Here is a 19347-nt window from a genome sequence, read left to right on the forward strand (position 1 = left end):
TCATAAAGCCCGAACACAGATCTCCAGTGAGGTAGACAGTAGCTCAGGGCTGCTCTCTAGCTGTTGGTAAGATGGATCAGTTGCCTGAAAAGTCGATAAGATAAATTGTCTAGTTTTAAAGTGTGCTTACGATGTGCATGTGAGCAGACGCATCATATGCCGTAGAAGCGGCACGGTGTCGCAGCGGTAGAGTTGCTGCCTTACAGCACTTACAGCACCAAAGTCCTGGGTTCGATCCCAACTACGGGTGCGGTCAGTACAGAGTTTCTTCCCTCTCCCCGTGGCAGCATGACTTTTGTCTGAGAACTTAGGTTTCCATCCACATTCCAAAGACGTACAGGTTTCTAGGTTAATTGGTTTGGTATGTGTAAAAATTGTCCCTAGTGTAGGATAGTGTTAGTGCGCAGGGATCGCGGATCGGTGCGGACTCGGTGGGCCGAAGGGCCTGTTTCCGCGCTGTATCGCGAAACTAAACTAAAATCACGGAGAAGCGGGGAAATTAGTCAATAATCCCAGATTGCAGTGAAGTTATAACTGACGGAGTATTGGGGTGTTATGGAGTATTCATTTCATCTATTTGAGGCAACGGTACTAAAAGCAGAATCAAACTATGTAAGATCCACACAGCACTTAACCTAAATTGCTTCCTGTGGTATGTTCAAAGGCCAAACAATTGGTTGCATGGATTAATTGTAATGGGTGATCCTCGCAACACCAGAGTTGACTATTGCAAGGGTGATTTACTTTCAAATACTAATCATAAAATCATTTTTCAAATGCTGGTTCTCTTCTTTCTCAAGCCTTTTTTTGTTAACAAAAGGGCTCGTCATCTGTCCCTGTATGTTCCATTTTTTCCAATTGAGTGTTGACTTTAATTAACTTTTCAGATCTTTCATTTTTCTTCATCTTGTTGTGAGCTCCATCCTTGTAAAACCCAAACAGCAAATAATCAAACTTGTTTCTCACTGTTAGTTATACGGTGGGGGGGGGGGGAAGGGGAGGGGGGGTCATGGTGACACAGCGGTCGAGTTGCTGTCTCACAACGCCAGAGACCTGGGTTTAATCCTGACTACGGGTGCTGCCTGTACGGAGTTTGTACGTTCTCCCTGTGACCGCGTGGGTTTGCTCCGGGTGTCCCGGTTTCCGCTCACACTACAAAGACGTACAGGTTTGTAGTTAAATTGGCTTCTATAATTTGTAAATCATCCCTAGTGTGTAGGATAGTGCTAATGTACGGGGTGATCGCTGGTCAGACTCGGTGGATCGGAGGATGTGTTTCCATGCTGTATCTCTAAACTCGAAGATAACGTCTAAATTAACGCTTCGAGTCTTCCATTTTTGTTTATCTGGCTTTCAGCTACGTCCTTGTAAAACCCATTCAGCATCTAATCTAATCTGATTCTCACAGTAATTTACACAGTGGTGGATATAGTGGGGGAAAGGTCTTTGTGCTTTGGTCAAACCTCAGGTGCTGTCGATGCAGAGTTTGCATGTTCTCCCTGTGACCGTTTGGGTTTCCTCCGAGTGCCCCGGTTTCCTCCCACATCCCAAACAAGTGCGGATTGGTAATTGGTCTCTGTAAGTTATTTTGTGTAGTACGTGAATGTTTAGGTTTAGTTTATTATTGTCAAGTGTACGAGGTACAGTGAAAAGCTTTGTTTAGCAGGCTATCCAACCAAATCAGATAATCCTATACATAAATACAATTAATTCAAACTCAAAGGACAATAGGTGGTGTGAGGGGAAAGACACAGAGGGGAGAATAAAACTCTCTGCATTACTGCACGGCAATTCCATTGGCAAAGTACAAAGTCCACAAGGGTGGTACGGTGACGCAGCGGTGGAGTTGCTGCCTTACAGCCCTTACAGCGCCAGGGACCCGGGTTCGATCCCGACTATGGTTGCTGTCCGTACGCAGTTTGTACGTTCCCACACGCCAAAGACGTACAGGTTTGTAGGTTAATTGGCTTGGTATAAATGTAAATTGTGCCTGGTGTGTGTAGGATCATGTTAATGTGTGGGGATCGCTGGTTGAAGGGCCTGTTTCCATGCTGTATCTCTAAGCAAAACTAAACTAAATAAAATAGATGTGAATCAAACAGTACCATAGCTTATGGAAGGACTGTTCGGAAGCCTGACAACAGAGGGGAAGAAGCTGTTCCTGAGTCCGGTGCTGTGTGCTTTCAAGCTTCTGTATATTCCGATAGCACACAAAACAATATTTTTCACTGCATCTTGAGGCATGTGACAATAATAAACCAATACCAATACCGTTATAATTTAACAAGCTGGTAACTAATGCTGGCTACACATATCTGTGACAAGACCTATACCCAGCTTTGGATGAGCTAAGCTAACTTCACTGAAATCAAAATGTTTTATACCGTGCAGGATATGATTAACAATACTGATATTTTCAAAGTTTAGTTTAGTTTTGTTTAATTTTGTTTTTAGTTAATTATCACGTGCACCATGAAGTGAAGAGTTTTGTTGCGTGCTATCCCGTCAGCGGAAAGACAATACATGATTACAATCGAGCCGTCCACAGTGTACAGATATATGATCATGTGAATAACGTTTAGTGCAAGATAAAGTCTGATCAAAAATAGTCCAGGGGTCTCTAATGAGGTAGATACTATTTCACGACCGCACTCTAACTATTGGTAGGATGATTCAGTTTAGAGTTGCTATGAACAATTTGAACATTGATCTAAAGACAGAAAATACAAGACACATTCAGAATTTCAGGCAGCCACTGTGGAAAGCGAAACAGAATTAATGTATGGGATCGGAGACAAGACGAGTTAGTTTTAAATGGCGGGCAGGGCGCAGACAGGCGGAGAGAATACAGAGAATATCTCTGTTAGCAGGATAACTAGATCTGACGTTGTAATGTTGGGATGTAATGTTCAGGCTCTATAAGGCGCTAGTAAAGGCCGCATTTGGAATATTGTGAGCAATTTTGGGCACCATATCTGAGGAGGGATGTGCTGGCTCTGGAGAGGGTCCCGAGGAGATTTATAAGAATGATCCCAGGATTGAGCAGGTTAACCTCTGATGAGCGTTTGTCGGCACTGGACCTGTACTCGCTGGAGTTTAGAAGAATGAGGGGGCTCCAGGGGACCTCATTGAAACGTACAGAATAGTGAAAGGCCTGGATAGAGTGGATGTGGTGAGGATGTTTCCACTAGTGGGAGAGTCTAGGACTAGAGGTCATTGCCTCAGAATTAAAGGACACTCATTTAAGAAGGAGATGAGGAGAAATGTCTTTAGTTAGAAGGTGGTGACTCTGTGGAATTCTTTGCCACAGAAGACTGTGGAGGCCATCAGTGGATATTTTCATGGCAGAGATAGATAGATTCTTGATTAGTACAGATGTCAGAGGTTATGGGGAGAAGGCAGAAGAATGGGGTTAGGAGAGAGAGATAGATCAGCCATGATTGAATGGCGGAGTAGACGTGATGGGCCAAATGGCCTAATTCTACTCCCATTCCTTATGGCCGATGGTCAGCGTGGACTCAATTGGCTGAAGGGCATTTCAATCGAACTTAAAACTAATTTGTTTTCTCGATTTTCCAGAAAAGCCGTTGACCTGAACATTAACTGTTCCTCCTTCCAGATCTGTTGGTCGCTTCCAGCAATTTTAGTCATTATTTAAAATTTCCATCATCTGCGTCACAATGAGTTTCACTTACTGTTGAACTTTTCTCAATCAATTCATCCCATCAGAACAGCTGCTTAATGCAGGAAATCAGTTGTAAATCTAGCAATATTCTTAATCTCCTTGTTTATCCAGTTTTAATGAGTTTAAAATATCTGAGCAATTGTAAAGTTAATTTAGAAAAGACACAAAATGCTGGAGTAGCTCAACTGGTCAGGCAGCATCCCTGGAGAACATGGATAGATAACGTTTCAGGTGGAGACCCGTGTCGTTCATTTCTGTACTATTCTACGTTCTCTGTTCTAAGCCCATGCTGCACATCACAAGGAACTGCAGATGCTGGTTTACAAAAAAGACACAAGGTGCTGGAGTACCCCCACCTCACGTGTATCCACCTATCATTCACCAGGCTTTGTCCTGCACCTCCTCTCTTCCAGCATTCTCCCCCCCCCCCACCCAACCATCAATCTAAAGAAGGGTCTCACCCCAAAATGGCACCTATCCATGCTCTCCAGGGATGCTGCCTGATTTGCTGAGTTACTCCAGCACTTAGTGTCTTTCTTTGGAAAACCAACATCTACAGTTCCTTGTGCCTACGTCAAACTAAATCGTGAAGCTTTTAACACAACTGAGGGAGTTTGGAGGTGACGATGGAACAGGTACGTTTCTTACCATTGTCTCCCACTAAGTAGGGCAGTTTGCCAAAGGAATCTGTGAGCTTCATCTTCGGCTTTGCTTTGTCCACTGTGAAGGATGTGTTACCACTTCTCTTGTCCTTTGGTTTTGGCATGGAGCTGTCCTTGCCGGTCACAGATGGGACGATGGTCGGGTAGTTCATGCCCCGCTGGTTGATAAAGCTGCCCATTAGTTTGACGTTCGCAGCAGTGGAAGACTTGCACGCCACCTGAAGACCTTCTAAATGGCAGTCAGCGTGATAGATGCTGTGGACGGACTCGGCTCCCGAAAGTGGCGTCTGACGGTTGAGCGCGGGCGAAGGGACCACGAGCCTACTGTCAACTCGCAGCGTCTTCATCTCCATGTCGTAGAGCTCCGGGCTTCCCCGTTGTCCCCTCGAAGCGCCATTGCTGATGTGGTAATGATGGTGGTGGTGGTGGTGGTGGTGGTGAATCAGATGATGGATTGACTTCACCCGCCCCTTGGTCCGGCACGTCCTCTCCTGCCCGTTGGAGCTGACCGAGCTGACCTTCTTACGCCGCTTGTTCCTCCAGGTGTTGTACAGCCGCAAGGCCCGTCGCTTTACCTTCCTGTACAGGTGACAGATGTACTTCAGCAGTTCTTCGTAGCAGCTTCCTGGCTCAGAGAAACTTGCAATCGTGCTGTCGTTTGACAGGAAACGAGCCCTCTGCTCCTGCATTAATTGATTTTCGCGTTGTTTTGTTTCTGAAAATTGCGTTGCTATGACAACCAGGCACAGGTTAATCATGAAGAATGAACCAACCTGAAGAATTTTTTTTTAGGAGATAAAAATACACGCAATCAGTCTTAAAGTTGTAAAAAGGAAACTGTACAATTACAACAATCCCCCCCATTGTGTCCTGAAGCTCAAATGTTTTTATTGCAAAAATCTAAAATATGATCAAACACTCTCAAGAGGGAATAAATATTCAGTGCGGCACAGTGGTGCAGCTGGTAGAGTTGATGCCTAATAGTGCCGGAGACCCTGGTTCGATCCTGACCTAGGGTGCTGTCTGTGTGGAGTTTGCACGTTTTTGTTCTTTTCTTTATGTTCTTTCATCTGTCAAACTGAGCACATCTCCCTTATATGTGAAACTAGACCCACAATAATGTGATTGACTCTGAATACATTTGATATGGCAACACCAAGGAGCACAGTTACAGAAAATATTTGGAGGCATTCAAGAAAGAAAGTTTTTCTTCTTCTTCTTCTTGCGTATGGCGTGCACAGCCTAAAGTTGTAGGACAACTTGTTCTATTTGATCTTACTTGATTGTGCACGCCAGGTTGATTGCATTCGTCGAAACAGGGCGGACCACATGAAGGTTGCAATCTCCCACCCCGGAAAGAAAGTTCACCACCAGCTACTCAAGTGCATATAAAGTCATAATGTTGTACGGCATACCAACAAGACTTTCGGCCCATCAAACCCATTCACACTAATCCTATTTGATTCTTCCTACTTTCCCAACCTGGGGTATTAAGGATGGACTATTAAAGCAGGCTTTGGCAGGATTCCTATGTCTTGAGAATGAATAAATTAAAAACTTGTCAAGCTTTTGCTAAGAGAGAATGATATACCTCAAACATATCCTTAAAGAATAGGAAAATGGTAAGCTGTGACGGATAAGCCCAATGGAATCAAGAAAACATGTTTGCTTTTTTAATTTAATTCCTGGTATTTGGGTATTGCTAAAGATAACATAGGGGGTTAAAATTAAAGTGTGAGGAAAGGAGTGTCACAGTTTATCAAAGGTATTTGCTGAGTATTTCCAGCATCTTTTTAGGTTTTAGTTACAGAGATACAGCATGGAAACACCAAGCAGTCCACACCAACCAGCGATTGCCTGTACACCAGTTCTATCCTAAACACCAGGGTCAATTACAGAAGCAAATTAACCAACAAATCTGCATGTCTTTAAGATGTGGGAGGAAACTGGAGCTCCAGAGAAAATGCAAGAGCTGCCTTACAGCTCCAACTCGAGTCGCTGGAGCTGTAAGGCAGTAACCCTACCGCTGCGCCACTGTGCTGCCGAAATTCTAATCTTATTGTTCCTATTTATAACCCAAACCTCAGGATGCTTCAACCTGTCTGTGAAGACCTCCACAGTTGTCTTCCTGCCTGTACAGATTACAATTCGGCCCAATTCGTCCGATACCGTGGACCAAGATAGCCCATTCGAGCTAGTCCTACATGCCTGCGCCAGGCCCATATCCCTTTTAACCTTTCCTTTCCTCTCTTATACTTCTCGGTCCTTTCTTGGAATTACTTTTACACTTGGGCTTTGACTGCCTGTATATGCCCACAGAAATCTGCATGAAATCTGCAGGACAGTAGTTCAATATCCCTCGTAGCGGTAGAGCGCCACGTACCCAAGTTTGGCCCTGACTACTGGTGATATCTGTATGAAGTTTGTACCTTCTCCCTGTGACCGCGTGGGTTTTCTCTGGTTGCTCAGGTTTCCTCCCACACTCCAGAGACGTGCAGGTTTGTAGGTTAATTGGCTTCAGTAAAATTGTAAATTGTCTCTCATGTGTAGAATAGTGCTAGTGTACGGAGTGATCATTGGTCGGCGAGGATTTGGTGGGTCGAAGGGCCTGTTTCCGCTCTGTATCTCTAAAGACTAAAGTCTAAAAATCCACAGAGCAGAAAATAGAATCCAGATACTGAAAGAGCTCCAAAAATGGACCTTTGATGACTGCAAATCTCCATGCTAAAGCCAACTAAACGACACAGGAAAAATGAGCTCAATTTGCTTCTCATAGAACTTAAAATATAAGCTCTATTTTTGCAGACCAAGAGTTGCAGTGTCTTAGAACAATACAGAGCACTAAAATTCAAGATCAGTTCTTTATAGGAAACATTTAAAACTGATTATTATTACTACCATCACGCTAAAAGGCAATTTTAGTCACTATAGCAGAATGCATTCTATAAATATAAAAGCCCTTCAAAAAAATATGGAACTCATAAAATTAAATTGAACAAATGTTACATTCATAATTTCTGACTCAGCATATTCAACAAATATTATTTTATTGGAATTGAATTTGCAGCTAGAAAAGTTCTTCCATTGACTGTTTTGTGAATGGAGGAAGTATTTTGTATTAAAGTTCATAAGATGTGTTATTTTAGTTATATTGGCCTCATATTGATTTTTCAGCAGGATGAATGCATTTGCATCTGAAACATAGCTTCAAACTTAAATATGTTATTTTTCCATTTATACGTTTCTGTTTATTCAGGTTACCAACTTTGAAATATTAAACATTATCATACTCCAGTTTTTCCGATTTCATTTTAATAAATGTTTGCATCCAACTATCTGTGATGGGTTCGAGGACCAGAGCTATAGGGAGAGGTTGCACAGGACTAGGACTTTATTCCTAAGATCGCAGGAGAATGAGGGGAGATCTTATGGAGGTGGATAAAACCATAAGGGGAATATGCAGGGTGAATGTGCAATGTATTTTACCCAGAGTAGGATAATCGAGGACATAGGTTTAAGATGAAAGGAGAAAGGAACTTGAGGGTTACCTTTCTCACTTAGTGGTTTGGGGGGGGGGGGTATATGAAACAAGCTGCCAGAGGAGGTAGTTGTGGCAGGTATTATTACAATATTTTTGAATACTGGACAAGTAAATGGATAGGAGAGGTTTGGAGCGGTATGAGCCAAAGCAAGGCAAATTGGATTAGCGTAGAAGGAGTATCTTGGGCTGCATTGAAGGGATGGGTAGAAAGGCTTGTTTTTATGCTTTATGACTCTATGATCAGCACAATTGAATTCCTACTGGAACTGAACAATGAATTGTTGTTGAGCATGATGCTTATACTTGTTTGCGTGTTTCTGGCATGTTTGGCCAAACTTAGCTGACTGCTGGCCTTGCACAACATATGGAATGATTCTTAGTACCTCAGAGTTCCAGGAAACTGGATAATATGTGACAGCTTTAGTTCAGTTTAGTTTAGTTTAGATTTGTGATACAGCATAGAAACAGGCCCTTTGGCCCATCAAGTCAACAGATACCATTGATCATTTGTTCGCACTAGTTCTAGGTCATCCAATATCTCATTCATTCCCTACGCACTAAGGGCAATTTTACAGAGGCCAATTAGCCTACAAACCTGTACCTCTTTGGTATGTGAGAGGATACCAGAGCACCCACATGGTCATGGGGAGAACGTACAAACTCAGTACAGACTGCACCCATATTCAGGATCGAACCCAGGTCTCTGGCGCTGTAGGGCAGCAGCTCTACTGCTGCACCACTGTGCTGCCCCATGTTTGGTCACATTGTTGCAGGGAAATTGAATTGCCATTAGTTTTGTTGAACAATATATTTAAAAACAAAACACACAACCATTTTAGGATTAAAAGACAATATACAATAGAAACATAGAAACATAGAAATTAGGTGCAGGAGTAGGCCATTCGGCCCTTCGAGCCTGCACCGCCATTCAATATGATCATGGTTGATCATCCAACTCAGTATCCCGTACCTGCCTTCTCTCCATACCCTCTGATCCCCTTAGCCACAAGGGCCACATCTAACTCCCTCTTAAATATAGCCAATGAACTGGCCTCAACTACCCACTGTGGCAGAGAGTTCCAGAGATTCACCACTCTCTGTGTGAAAAAAGTTCTTCTCATCTCGGTTTTAAAGGATTTCCCCCTTATCCTTAAGCTGTGACCCCTTGTCCTGGACTTCCCCAACATCGGGAGCAATCTTCCTGCATCTAGCCTGTCCAACCCCTTAAGAATTTTGTAAGTTTCTATAAGATCCCCTCTCAATCTCCTAAATTCTAGAGAGTATAAACCAAGTGCAATAGGTGCAAGAGTAGGCCATTTGGCCCTTCGAGCCAGCATTTAATGTGATCATAGTTGATCATCCCCAATCAGTACCCCGTTCCTGCCTTCTCTCCATATCCCCTAACTCCGCTATTTTTATTTGGAATAATTCAGGAGGTTAGTCAGCAACCCTGGAGAACATGGGTCGGGGACGTTTCAGCTCGGGACCCATCAGCACCCTCACAGTCTGAAGAAGGATCTCGACCCGAAACGTAATCTATCCACATTCTCAAGAGATGCTGCCTGACCCGCTGAATTACCCCAGCACTTTTTTAAATTTTAAATCTGCAATTCCTTGTTTCTACGAATTTCTCCAGCACTTTGAAACTTTAAACCTTAACAGTCTTTTTAAAATTAAAATAATGATTTGTCATTTTTTTAATTGGACGTCACAAAAAAATCACCTGAAGTTTATAGCCCACATTAACATTCTAAACTGGTCACATTTTGGACATGGTACAATATGAAAATCTTAATTATTCAGAGAAACAAAAGAAATGTTAGGCCTTAAATGAGAGATACTTACTATTATAAGCAGTATAAAATAGATAAAATTGTAAAAAGAATGTGCATCCATAACATAATACATGATATCCACCCATCCTTCCAGAGTAATCACCTGTGAAGGAAACAAACGCATGTTACATTATTCTGACACTATTTAAATAACGTTTGAGAAAAATAACCTAGGCAATATATAACGGTCACTTTCACATTCAATTTTGTACAATATCTTCAGATGAAGGCAAAGATAATTAATAATCTGATGCAAATCAGCCACAGATTTTTATTAACTGCTCCATTTTGCATAAAGTTATGAAAAATGTGATGTGATTAATACAGGTTTTTGACATGTTATTCCTCCTCAGTCTTTTACATTTTTTCACGTTCCGCTAGTCCTGTTTACAAGCGTTTTGCCAATAGAGTCACCGAGTCATACAGCGTGGAAACAGGCCCTTCACAGTACCTGCTGTACCTGCCTCAACTCCCTCCTCTGGTAGCTCGTTCCATAATAGCTCCCACCTTCTGAATGAAAAAGTTGCCCTTCAGGTTCCTATTAAATCTTCTCCTTCTCACCTTCAACCTTACACTCCTTCCATACTTTAACAGTGAAACATTCCTGCCATTTTCTCCTTGCTCTTCTCATGAAAATGACTTGCAAAGGAACCTCCACACATGCTGATCAAATAGGTAACTCCGGTATCTTTGAGTCACTTCACACGACAAAACAGAGCTTAGTTTAGTTTAGTTTATTATTGTCACGTGCAGTAGAGTGAAAAACGTTTTTGTTGCGTACTATCCAGTCAACGGAAAGACCATACGTGATTACAATCAAGCCATCCACAGTGTACAGAGACAGGATAAAGGGAATAACGTTTAGTGCAAGATAAAGTCCAGTGAACTCCGATAATGATCGTTCAAAGGTCCCAAATTAGGTAGATGCGAGATCAGGACCACGCTCTAGCTGGTGAGAGGACGGTCCAGTTGCATAATAACAGCTGGGAAGCAACTGTCCCTGAATCTCTCAACCAATTCATTGAAACAACCCCATCAAAAGTATGGTTTCCATAACTCAGTTTCAATCTCGACCTGCTGCAATAGTAGCAGTGTTCTATTTGAAGAAAGAGCAAGCCAACTGAGGAATGAGATAAAGACCACCTTGTACCGACAGTGGGGGAAGAAAGTGGGCAGAATGTGAACTGTGAATTTGCCTGATTTTTATCCACTTGACAATTCCCTATTTGAACTCACCTATGATCAAAATAAGGTAAGATAAATCATTCTGGTGGAAATGAGCATTTTTGAAAGATTGGTGACATTTTTGTTGCAGCACAAGGAACAGGCCCTTCGGCCCACAATGTCTGTGCTAAATATGAAGCCAAGACCAACTCTTACCTGGCTCCACATCATCCACATCCCTCCATTCCCTGCCTATGTTAAAGTTTCTTGAATGCCACTATCATATCTGTCTCAACCACCACCTCTGGCAGCACTTTCCAGGCACTCACCACCCTCTGTGTATAAAACATGCCTTGCACATCTCCTTTAAACTTTGCCCCTCTCACTTTTAAAGCTATGCCGTCTAGTATATGATCTTTTAATCCTGGGGGGGAAATGATTCTGACTGTCTACCCTATCTATGCCTCTCATAATTGTATATACTCTTTGCAACCTCTGGCATTCCAGAGAAAGCAGTCTAAGTCTATCCAAGCACCCTCTGTAGTTAATACTCCTTAATCCAAGCATCGTTCTAGAGCCAAGAGAGTTAATGTTTTTATTGTCATATGTCCCGAAATGGAACAATAGAATTCTTAATTGTAGCAGCACAACAGATATTACTCTGTAAAACCCTTAATAAACAACAAAATATAGTTCCGTCTATATATAAAATAACAGACAATAGACTATAGAGAGACAGTGTGGAAATAAACCCTTCAGCCCATCGAGTCTGCGCCAACCAGTGATCGCTCCGTACATTAACGCTATCCTACACACTAAGGTCAAGTTACAATTTTTACTGAAGCCAATTAACCTTCAACCCTGTACATCTTTAGAGTGTAGGAGGAAACCGGGGGACACGGGGAAATCCCACGCGGTCACGGGGAGAAGGTACAAACTCCATACAGACAGCACCCGTTGTCAGAATCAAAGCCGGGTCTCTACCATTGAGCCATCACTTTTAAAATGATTTTCAAATGGTAACATTGTTTGAACATCACTCAAGATTTCTATGGTTTGTCAACATGGGAAAAGAAAACTTCCCAGGGATTCCACTGATCTCGACAAATGTATCTGATTTACAGGCCAGTAATTGAGTGGAACACTCAGAGTGAATAAGAAACCAGAGCAATGAAAACAAAAACTTGCCTCGAAATACAATTAGTAGTTCATTAAATCAAGTGTTTATTCAAACTACACTGTTCAACCTATAATGAGGTACCAGTTCAATTTATCAGCCGTTTCGGTTTAGGAGGCGACTGATAGACAGACTGACGATAAATTACAAAGAAAAAAACTGTAATATTAAATTATTGAAAACCATCAGCTCAATCAGAGTTCCTGCTTTCATGACATTGACAATGAGATTCTACTGAAAGATTCTTCAATGTGTTTCCATAGTCTATGAATCTGAATTAACACCACATCACATTAAGGGAAAATCAGTAGATAGACACAAAGTGCTGGAGTAACCTAGCGGGTCAGGCAGCATCTCTGGAGAAAAAGGTTGGGTGACGTTTCAGGTTGGAATCCTTCTTCAGACTCAAAATCTAAATCTTCAAATTCAGTAGCACATTTAAACGGACCATTTTCTCAATTGAGTGTAATTGCAAGGATTAGGTTTATGCTATTATTGTCATGAGTACTGAGGTACAGTGAAAAGCTTTGTTTTGCATGCTGTTCAAATAAATCGGGTAATAATCTATCACATCAAGGGCAAAGGGGAAGATACAGAGTGCATAATATAGTGGTGAAACAGTTCACTTTAGATATAAAGCATGGGAACAAGCCGCACTACCCACCGAGTCTGCACCGACCAGCGATCACCCCGTACACCAACACTATCCTACACACTTCACAACTCTTTACCAAAGCCAAATAACCTACAAACCTGTATATCTTTGGAATGTGGAAGGAAACGGGAGCACCCGGAGAAAACCCACCTGGTCATAGGGAGAACGTACAAACTCCGTACAGACAGCACCCATTGTCAGGGTTGAACCCGGATCCCTTGCGCTGTAAGGCAGCAACTCTACCGCTGCGCCACTGTACCGCCTCATATTAGGTTTTAGGTTTAGGCTTATTATTGTCACGAGTACCGAGGTACAGTGAAAAGGTTTGTTTTGCCTGATAATCAATCAGTTCAGATAGTATATAGAAATACCATCACAGTTCATGGACAAAGTCCAATGGAGTCGAAGTGAATCTGACTGTACCCTAGCTGATGGAATGTCCGTAGATTCAAGCAACACAAACAAGTATTAAACACACGACAGACTGGTTCAATCAGTACATTCCACTATTCCTTGAAGACTGAGCAATTTCAGTACAGCGATCGAGATTGCAAAGTTAGTGTGTTACCAGCTGTGTTCATGCTTTCTTTTAAGAGATAACTTAATTATGGCAGTAGATTTGTAACTTACTATATTGTAAGCAATCTACATTGCAAGTCCCAATGAAATATACAAATGCTTCATGGGTAGACAGTCAGAATCTTTTTCCCACGGTGTCAAAGACTAGAGGGCACAGCTTTAAGGTGAGAGGGGCAAAGTTTAAAGGAGATGAGCAAGGCAGGATTATTTTGGAAAGATGCAGGTGCCTGGAATATGTCAGGGATGTTGGGAGAGACCAATACAGTAGGGTGGTAGCTGGCTTTTGAATGGATATGCAAGGAATGGAGGGATTTAGATCATGTTCAGACAGAGATTAGTTTATCTTGGCATCATGTTCAGCAGGAACATTGTGGGCCGAAGGGCCTGTTCCCATGCTGCACTCTTCTATATGTTCTATGGTAATTTGCTGTTGTTATTTTACATAATACCCAATGAAGATGCAAGAGGGGCGTGATCAATTGTCCGTAACCTCCACCCCCCTCTTTATAACTTGCAGAGAGAAAAGCTTCAAGTAGCACACAACACAAGAGCTCAGGAAACCAACAATTTCCTTATTTCCTTATCTTGCCTTAGCTACATGAGCGAAGGCAAGATCTTAAAAGTGAATTCTGGTGGTATTTTTCAAATTGGTCACAGAAGACATTTAAGACCTAAGGACATACATACCCTTGAGAAGTACCACATTTTTGCAGTAACTCACATCATTAAACCATAGCCTTGGGCTGCTGCATTTCCTGCTATGCACCAACTCTTTTCTCAAACCAGAACCAGTTACCAATCCACAAAGTGAAGTTATAACCTAACTCTTTCCCAACCAACTCCTTTTGCCAATATGATGGCGTGCAGATGAGTGGCAAATAATAGGGTGGCACAGTGGTGCAGCTGGTAGAGCAGCTGCCTTACAGTGCCAGAGATCCAAGTGCAATCCTGACCTTGGGTGCTGTCTGTGTGGAGTTGGCACGTTCTCCCTGTGAACGTGCCGCTTGGTTTCGTCAAGTGGTCTGATTTCCTTCCACATGCCAAAGATGTGCGGGTTTGCAGGTTAATTGGCCCTCTGTAGATTGTCGCTAGTGTGTCGGGAGTGGGGGGGGCAAGTGGAATAACATGGAACGAGTGTGTACGGGTGGTCGATGGTCGACGTGGGCTCGGTTGGCTCTGTGTCTTTCAATTCAATTCAATTTAACTTAATTCTTGATTGTATTCATGTGTAGTCTTTTCTTTGACTGGATATCACGCAAACAAAAGCTTTTCCCTGAGTACATGTGACAATAATAAAGTATAGGAAAGCAAACTGAACTAAACTAAATTAAATTAAAAACTAATTCAATCCAATGTTAGTGCGAACGGGTGATGGATTTTTGGCATGAACCGAAGGGCCTAATTCCAAGCTGTGTCATTCAATTCAATTCAATTCAATTCAATTCAATTCAATGGCGGATATCCTCTGACTCAGTTTTATAAGGGAACCCATCCCCTGTACAATAAACTGCTAATCCCTTCGTTTATAGCATATTAAACAAAAAATAAGGAACGCTGATGAAATAATATCAAAGCTGTTCCAGCACACTTTCATCGAGATGGAGACCATTCAGGCTGTCACTACAGGTGCCTACATTCAGTTTACAGCTCTTGCTAAAAAAAACCCACTTCAGATCCTCACAGCAGGTTGCGTTTATTTATTCAGTGGGTCTGCTGTCATGTTTCTAATCCCTAGTGGGCAGCACTGAAACCTGGGCTTTTGGAAAGCCACAGCCTACTTCATAGTTCACACATTTTCTGTCGGCATTAGCAAGGAGTTCAGGAGAGAAACATCACAGGGTGCTTTCAAGTCTCGGTGAATATTGGTTGCCGTTGAGTTGCGACTTAATTAGCAGCTACCGAGAGATTGAGTTTAGTTTAGTTTTAGTGAGACAGCACGCGCATATATATCAGTATATATAAATAAAAAACAGACAATAGAATTTACAGCTATAGTACGGAAACAGCCCTCTTGCCCACTGCGTCCGTGCCAACCAGCAATCATCCTGTACACCTAGTACTATCCTGCACACTAGGAACAATTTACAATCTTTACTGAAGCCAATTAACCCACAAACCTGTACGTCTTTGGAGTGTGGGAGGAAACTAGAGCACCCGGAGAAAACCCACGCGGTTACAGGGAGAACGTACAAACTGTACAGACCATAGACAGTAGGTACAGGAGTAGGTCATTCGGCCACTCGAGCCAGCACCGCCATTCACTGTGATCATGGCTGATCATCCACAATCAGTACCCCCGTCTCATCATATTCCCCGACTCCGCTATCTTTAAGAGCTCTAACTCTCTCCTGAAAGCATCCGGAGAATTAGCCTCCACTGCCTTCTGAGGCAGAGAATTCCACAGATTTATAACTCTCTGGTGAAAAAGTTTTTCCTCATCTCCTTTCTAAATGGAAACATAGAAGCATAGAAACATAGAAATTAGGTGCAGGAGTAGGCCATTCAGCCCTTCGAGCCTGCACCGCAATTCAATATGATCATGGAACTACCCCTTATTCCTACAGCACCCGTAGTCAGGATTGAACCCGGATACCCGGGTCTCTGGTGCTTTAAGGCAGCAACTCTATCGCTGCGCCACTGTGCCACCCACTGTGATGTTCCCTGATTTCCTAGGAGGGCCTGTGTGATGCTGTGTAGGTTTATGTGTCTCGATGACTCTACTTTGAGTTCCAGTTTGTTTTAGCAGACTGCTCAAGGGCTCAGAGGAGAGGGGGGGGGGGGGAGAGGGGGGGAGGGGGGGGGGGGAAGATGAGAGGGGGGGGAGGAGAAGGGGAGAGAGGAGAGGGGGGGAGAGGAGAGGAGGAGGGGAGAGGGGGGAGAGGAGGAGGGGGGGAGAGGGGGGGGAGAGGGGGGAGAGGAGAGGAGAGGGGGGGAGAGGAGAGAGGGGGGGAGTGGGGAGAGAGGAGAGGAGAGGTGGAGAGGAGAGGGTGGGGGGAGAGGGGGGGAGGAGAGAGGGGGGGGAGGAGGGGGGGGGGGGGAGGGGGGGAGAGGGGGGGAGGGAGGGAGAGAAAGAGGAGGAGGGGAGGGGGGGGGATAGAGAGAGGAGGGGAGAGTGAGAGAGAAAGGGAGAGAGACAGGGGGGAGAGAGAGAGAAAGAGAGTGGGATAGGGAGAGAGAGAGGTGGGGAGAGAGAGGAGGGGGGAGAGAGAGAGAGAGAGAGAGAGAGAGAGTGCCTTTTTACTTCAACCCAAACCCAAACAACCATTTGCAGGCAGTGCTTTTTTACTTCAAACTAACCATATATTCATTTTCAAACCACATTAATGGGGCTTTCTCACGGGGCGACTTGATGCAAGAGGTAACCAGAGTTGAGCATCGTGGGAACCTCGTACGATAACCGTACGGCATTCGTGGACACCGTGGACCACCGTGGCGCTAACGGCAGGTACTCGTGTAACTTGTTGACTCGGGAGAAAATTCAGGCAAGCTTGAATTTCTCCAAGAGTGACTTGTACACTTGTGGTTGAACATTGAAACATTATATGGACGTAGTGGCCAGTGCGATATCCATAATAACTCTTGCAGTTACCGTGGGAACTCCTGCGAACGGTGAACCCGGAAGCTGGACAGAGGGGACAGAAGGTGAGTAAAAAAGGTGGTCTCAATATCGCCAATGGAACATGTGTCCATCGAGGACGTCCCACCTCATTGTCATTGTTGGAGAATCTTTTTCACTGGAACACTTGCAGAGATGGCTCCCAGAAAAGCTCAAAGAAAGCAGGATAAAGCATGTCAGAAAGGTTTTTGCCATGCAGGAGAATGAGGAGGAGACGCAGCAAGAGAGACAGGTGGAGAGGCAACAGGAGATGCCACAGATAACACTGCCTGTGGGCTCCTTGGAGCAGGGAGAGGGTGAGCAAGGTGGATTTCAGATTGCCTCCCCAGTAGCCGTTGTAGGAATAGCCTCAACAGACGCGTATATAAAGGGAAGATGGCAGAAGGTAAGGCCATATAACTTCACCAGGGAACAAGAGGGGGAACTTGTAGAATGGTACCAATTCAACAAAATTCTTTACGATAAATCCAGAGAGGATTACAGAAACAGGGAGAAAAAACGGAACCTGCTGGAGACGAAGGCTGCGGAGTATCCCGGGTGCTCATGTGAGTATATATAACGATATATTAGTACAGGAAAACCATTTAATGTTATCCATGATTTAAAAACCATACATTGCTATTGATGTAAAAGTGCTGTTTTTGCAGTTAACTTAAACTTCTCTTATAAGTGTGTCTGTGCCCTGCAGCTGCAAAGTAAAAAAGTCGCAGACAGCTTTTACACGCTCTGTGTTTGAAGTTGGAATCATGTCTCCAAGAGCCATAAAATAAATTATGCATGAGGACAGGGAATTTTCACTTGTAATGCTTGTCTTAAAAAAGGCTATCTGTATTTACAAACTTGTGCTCAGGTATCCATGAAGCACACGAAATACCACATTACATGCGGAGGGCAGGCTCTTAAACAGGCCTCTATTCACTGTCCAGAACTTTTAATATAATGGAAGACATCCAATGCTGGAAGTTCTATTTAATTCCACCACTCTACTTTAATGCAGATGACCTTTTATCCTCTTCGCACAGCACATTAAGCAGTTTATCATATTGTCCAAATAGAGATCTCCGTTGAAAGATGGGCTTCACCCAGTGAGACTTCCTCTTCATTCTCTTTTTAATTAATCTCACCCTTCTGCCTTCACGCAAGCGTCCTCGATTCACATAGAGGGCTGCTGCATACAGCGCATCAATGAAAAACACCACCATCCTGTACTCGAGACTACTTAGTACAGGCATGTCTCCAAATGAGCCAATTCAACCAAGAGAGGATATTTATAGTGTGTGAAAAAAAAGTTACATCATTTGTGCCACGTGGTGATTTAACAACACTTCACAGTTCACAATGTTCATTCAAGATTTAATGGGAAAGCTCGGGAGACGGACAAGTCACTCGCACAAATAACAGAAATGCCGAGTACCCGTGGGAACTCTTTATCTACCCCCCGTTATATTGTGTGATGTCGTTCTAGACCACGACCACTTCACTCTGGTTACATCTTCCGTCAAGTCCACCCGTGAGAAAGCCCCATAAGGGTACTCACAGTGATGTAGACATTTATTCAGTGTCATTCAGAGCTCAGAGTGACAGAGACTAATTGACAGAGCTCCATCTTGCAGAGACTGATTGAGGCACATCACTTCCTGGTTTTATAGTCCCTCCCCCTCCCTCCAGCAGGGGCAGCAGAGAGAATGATGAATTTTGTGAAAACATTAATATCTCTGTAATTTTTCATTCACAGGAAAAATCCTCGGCGCACATGCGGTGGAGGGGGGCTCTGAGCAAGGTGGCCAAAAATGACGGCCATAGGTGGTGGCGTTCTCATGGAAATCATAGCAGAGATGGCCAAAAGCGGTCAAGAACAGTGATTTAGTAATATAGAAAAGTAGGATTAGGCCATTGCACTTTTGTACTTGCTTTGACATTCAAGAATGATTGCCGTGGTGTCACTATTCAGCACAAACCCCTTATTCCTTGATTCCCGTAATACCTCAAAATATTTTGGATGTACTCAGCGCTGAGCTGACATGATCCTCTGAGAGTGCATTCTAAAGATTCATCACTTCCTGGGTGAAGAAATTCATCCCCATCTACTAGAATGCTGCCTGGATCAGAGGGCATTAGCAATAAGGAGAGATAGGTCTCTGGCGCTGTAAGGCAACAACTCCATCGTTGCGCCATCGTGCCGGAGAGTTGAAGCAGCGCCGCCAACTACAGGCAAGGGAAAAGGCAAACAAATAAACAGTTGATTTTGGAATCTCCAGCAGAGGAGGTGATTGTGTCGACCACTGATGCTTTTTGCCGTTCGGTGGAATCTATCCAACGTGCAGAAGTGAATTATTCCTAAATACCTACAGGCTCCCGCCTCTGTATGAGCATCACTCCCTCCTGCTGGTTTGTAAAATGTTTAAGAACCATGGGAAACACATCTTCTTAACT

At 43.5% G+C, this 19347-nt stretch overlaps 1 protein-coding gene across 1 annotated transcript in view; it reads right to left on the reverse strand.

Annotated features, from left to right (window-relative positions):
* Positions 1 to 19347, reverse strand: part of cacna1ha (calcium channel, voltage-dependent, T type, alpha 1H subunit a) — a 161237-nt gene that overhangs the window by 111830 nt on the left and 30060 nt on the right. The window contains exons 6-7 of the mRNA XM_055651688.1: positions 9734 to 9826; positions 4334 to 5120 (exon numbers count right to left, since the gene is read on the reverse strand). Coding sequence (XP_055507663.1) covers positions 4334 to 5120; positions 9734 to 9826 — 880 coding nt within the window. The remainder of the gene's footprint in view (positions 1 to 4333; positions 5121 to 9733; positions 9827 to 19347) is intronic.

The sequence above is a fragment of the Leucoraja erinacea genome, chromosome 20, assembly GCF_028641065.1.
Source record: "Leucoraja erinacea ecotype New England chromosome 20, Leri_hhj_1, whole genome shotgun sequence".
Lineage (NCBI taxonomy): Eukaryota > Metazoa > Chordata > Chondrichthyes > Rajiformes > Rajidae > Leucoraja > Leucoraja erinaceus.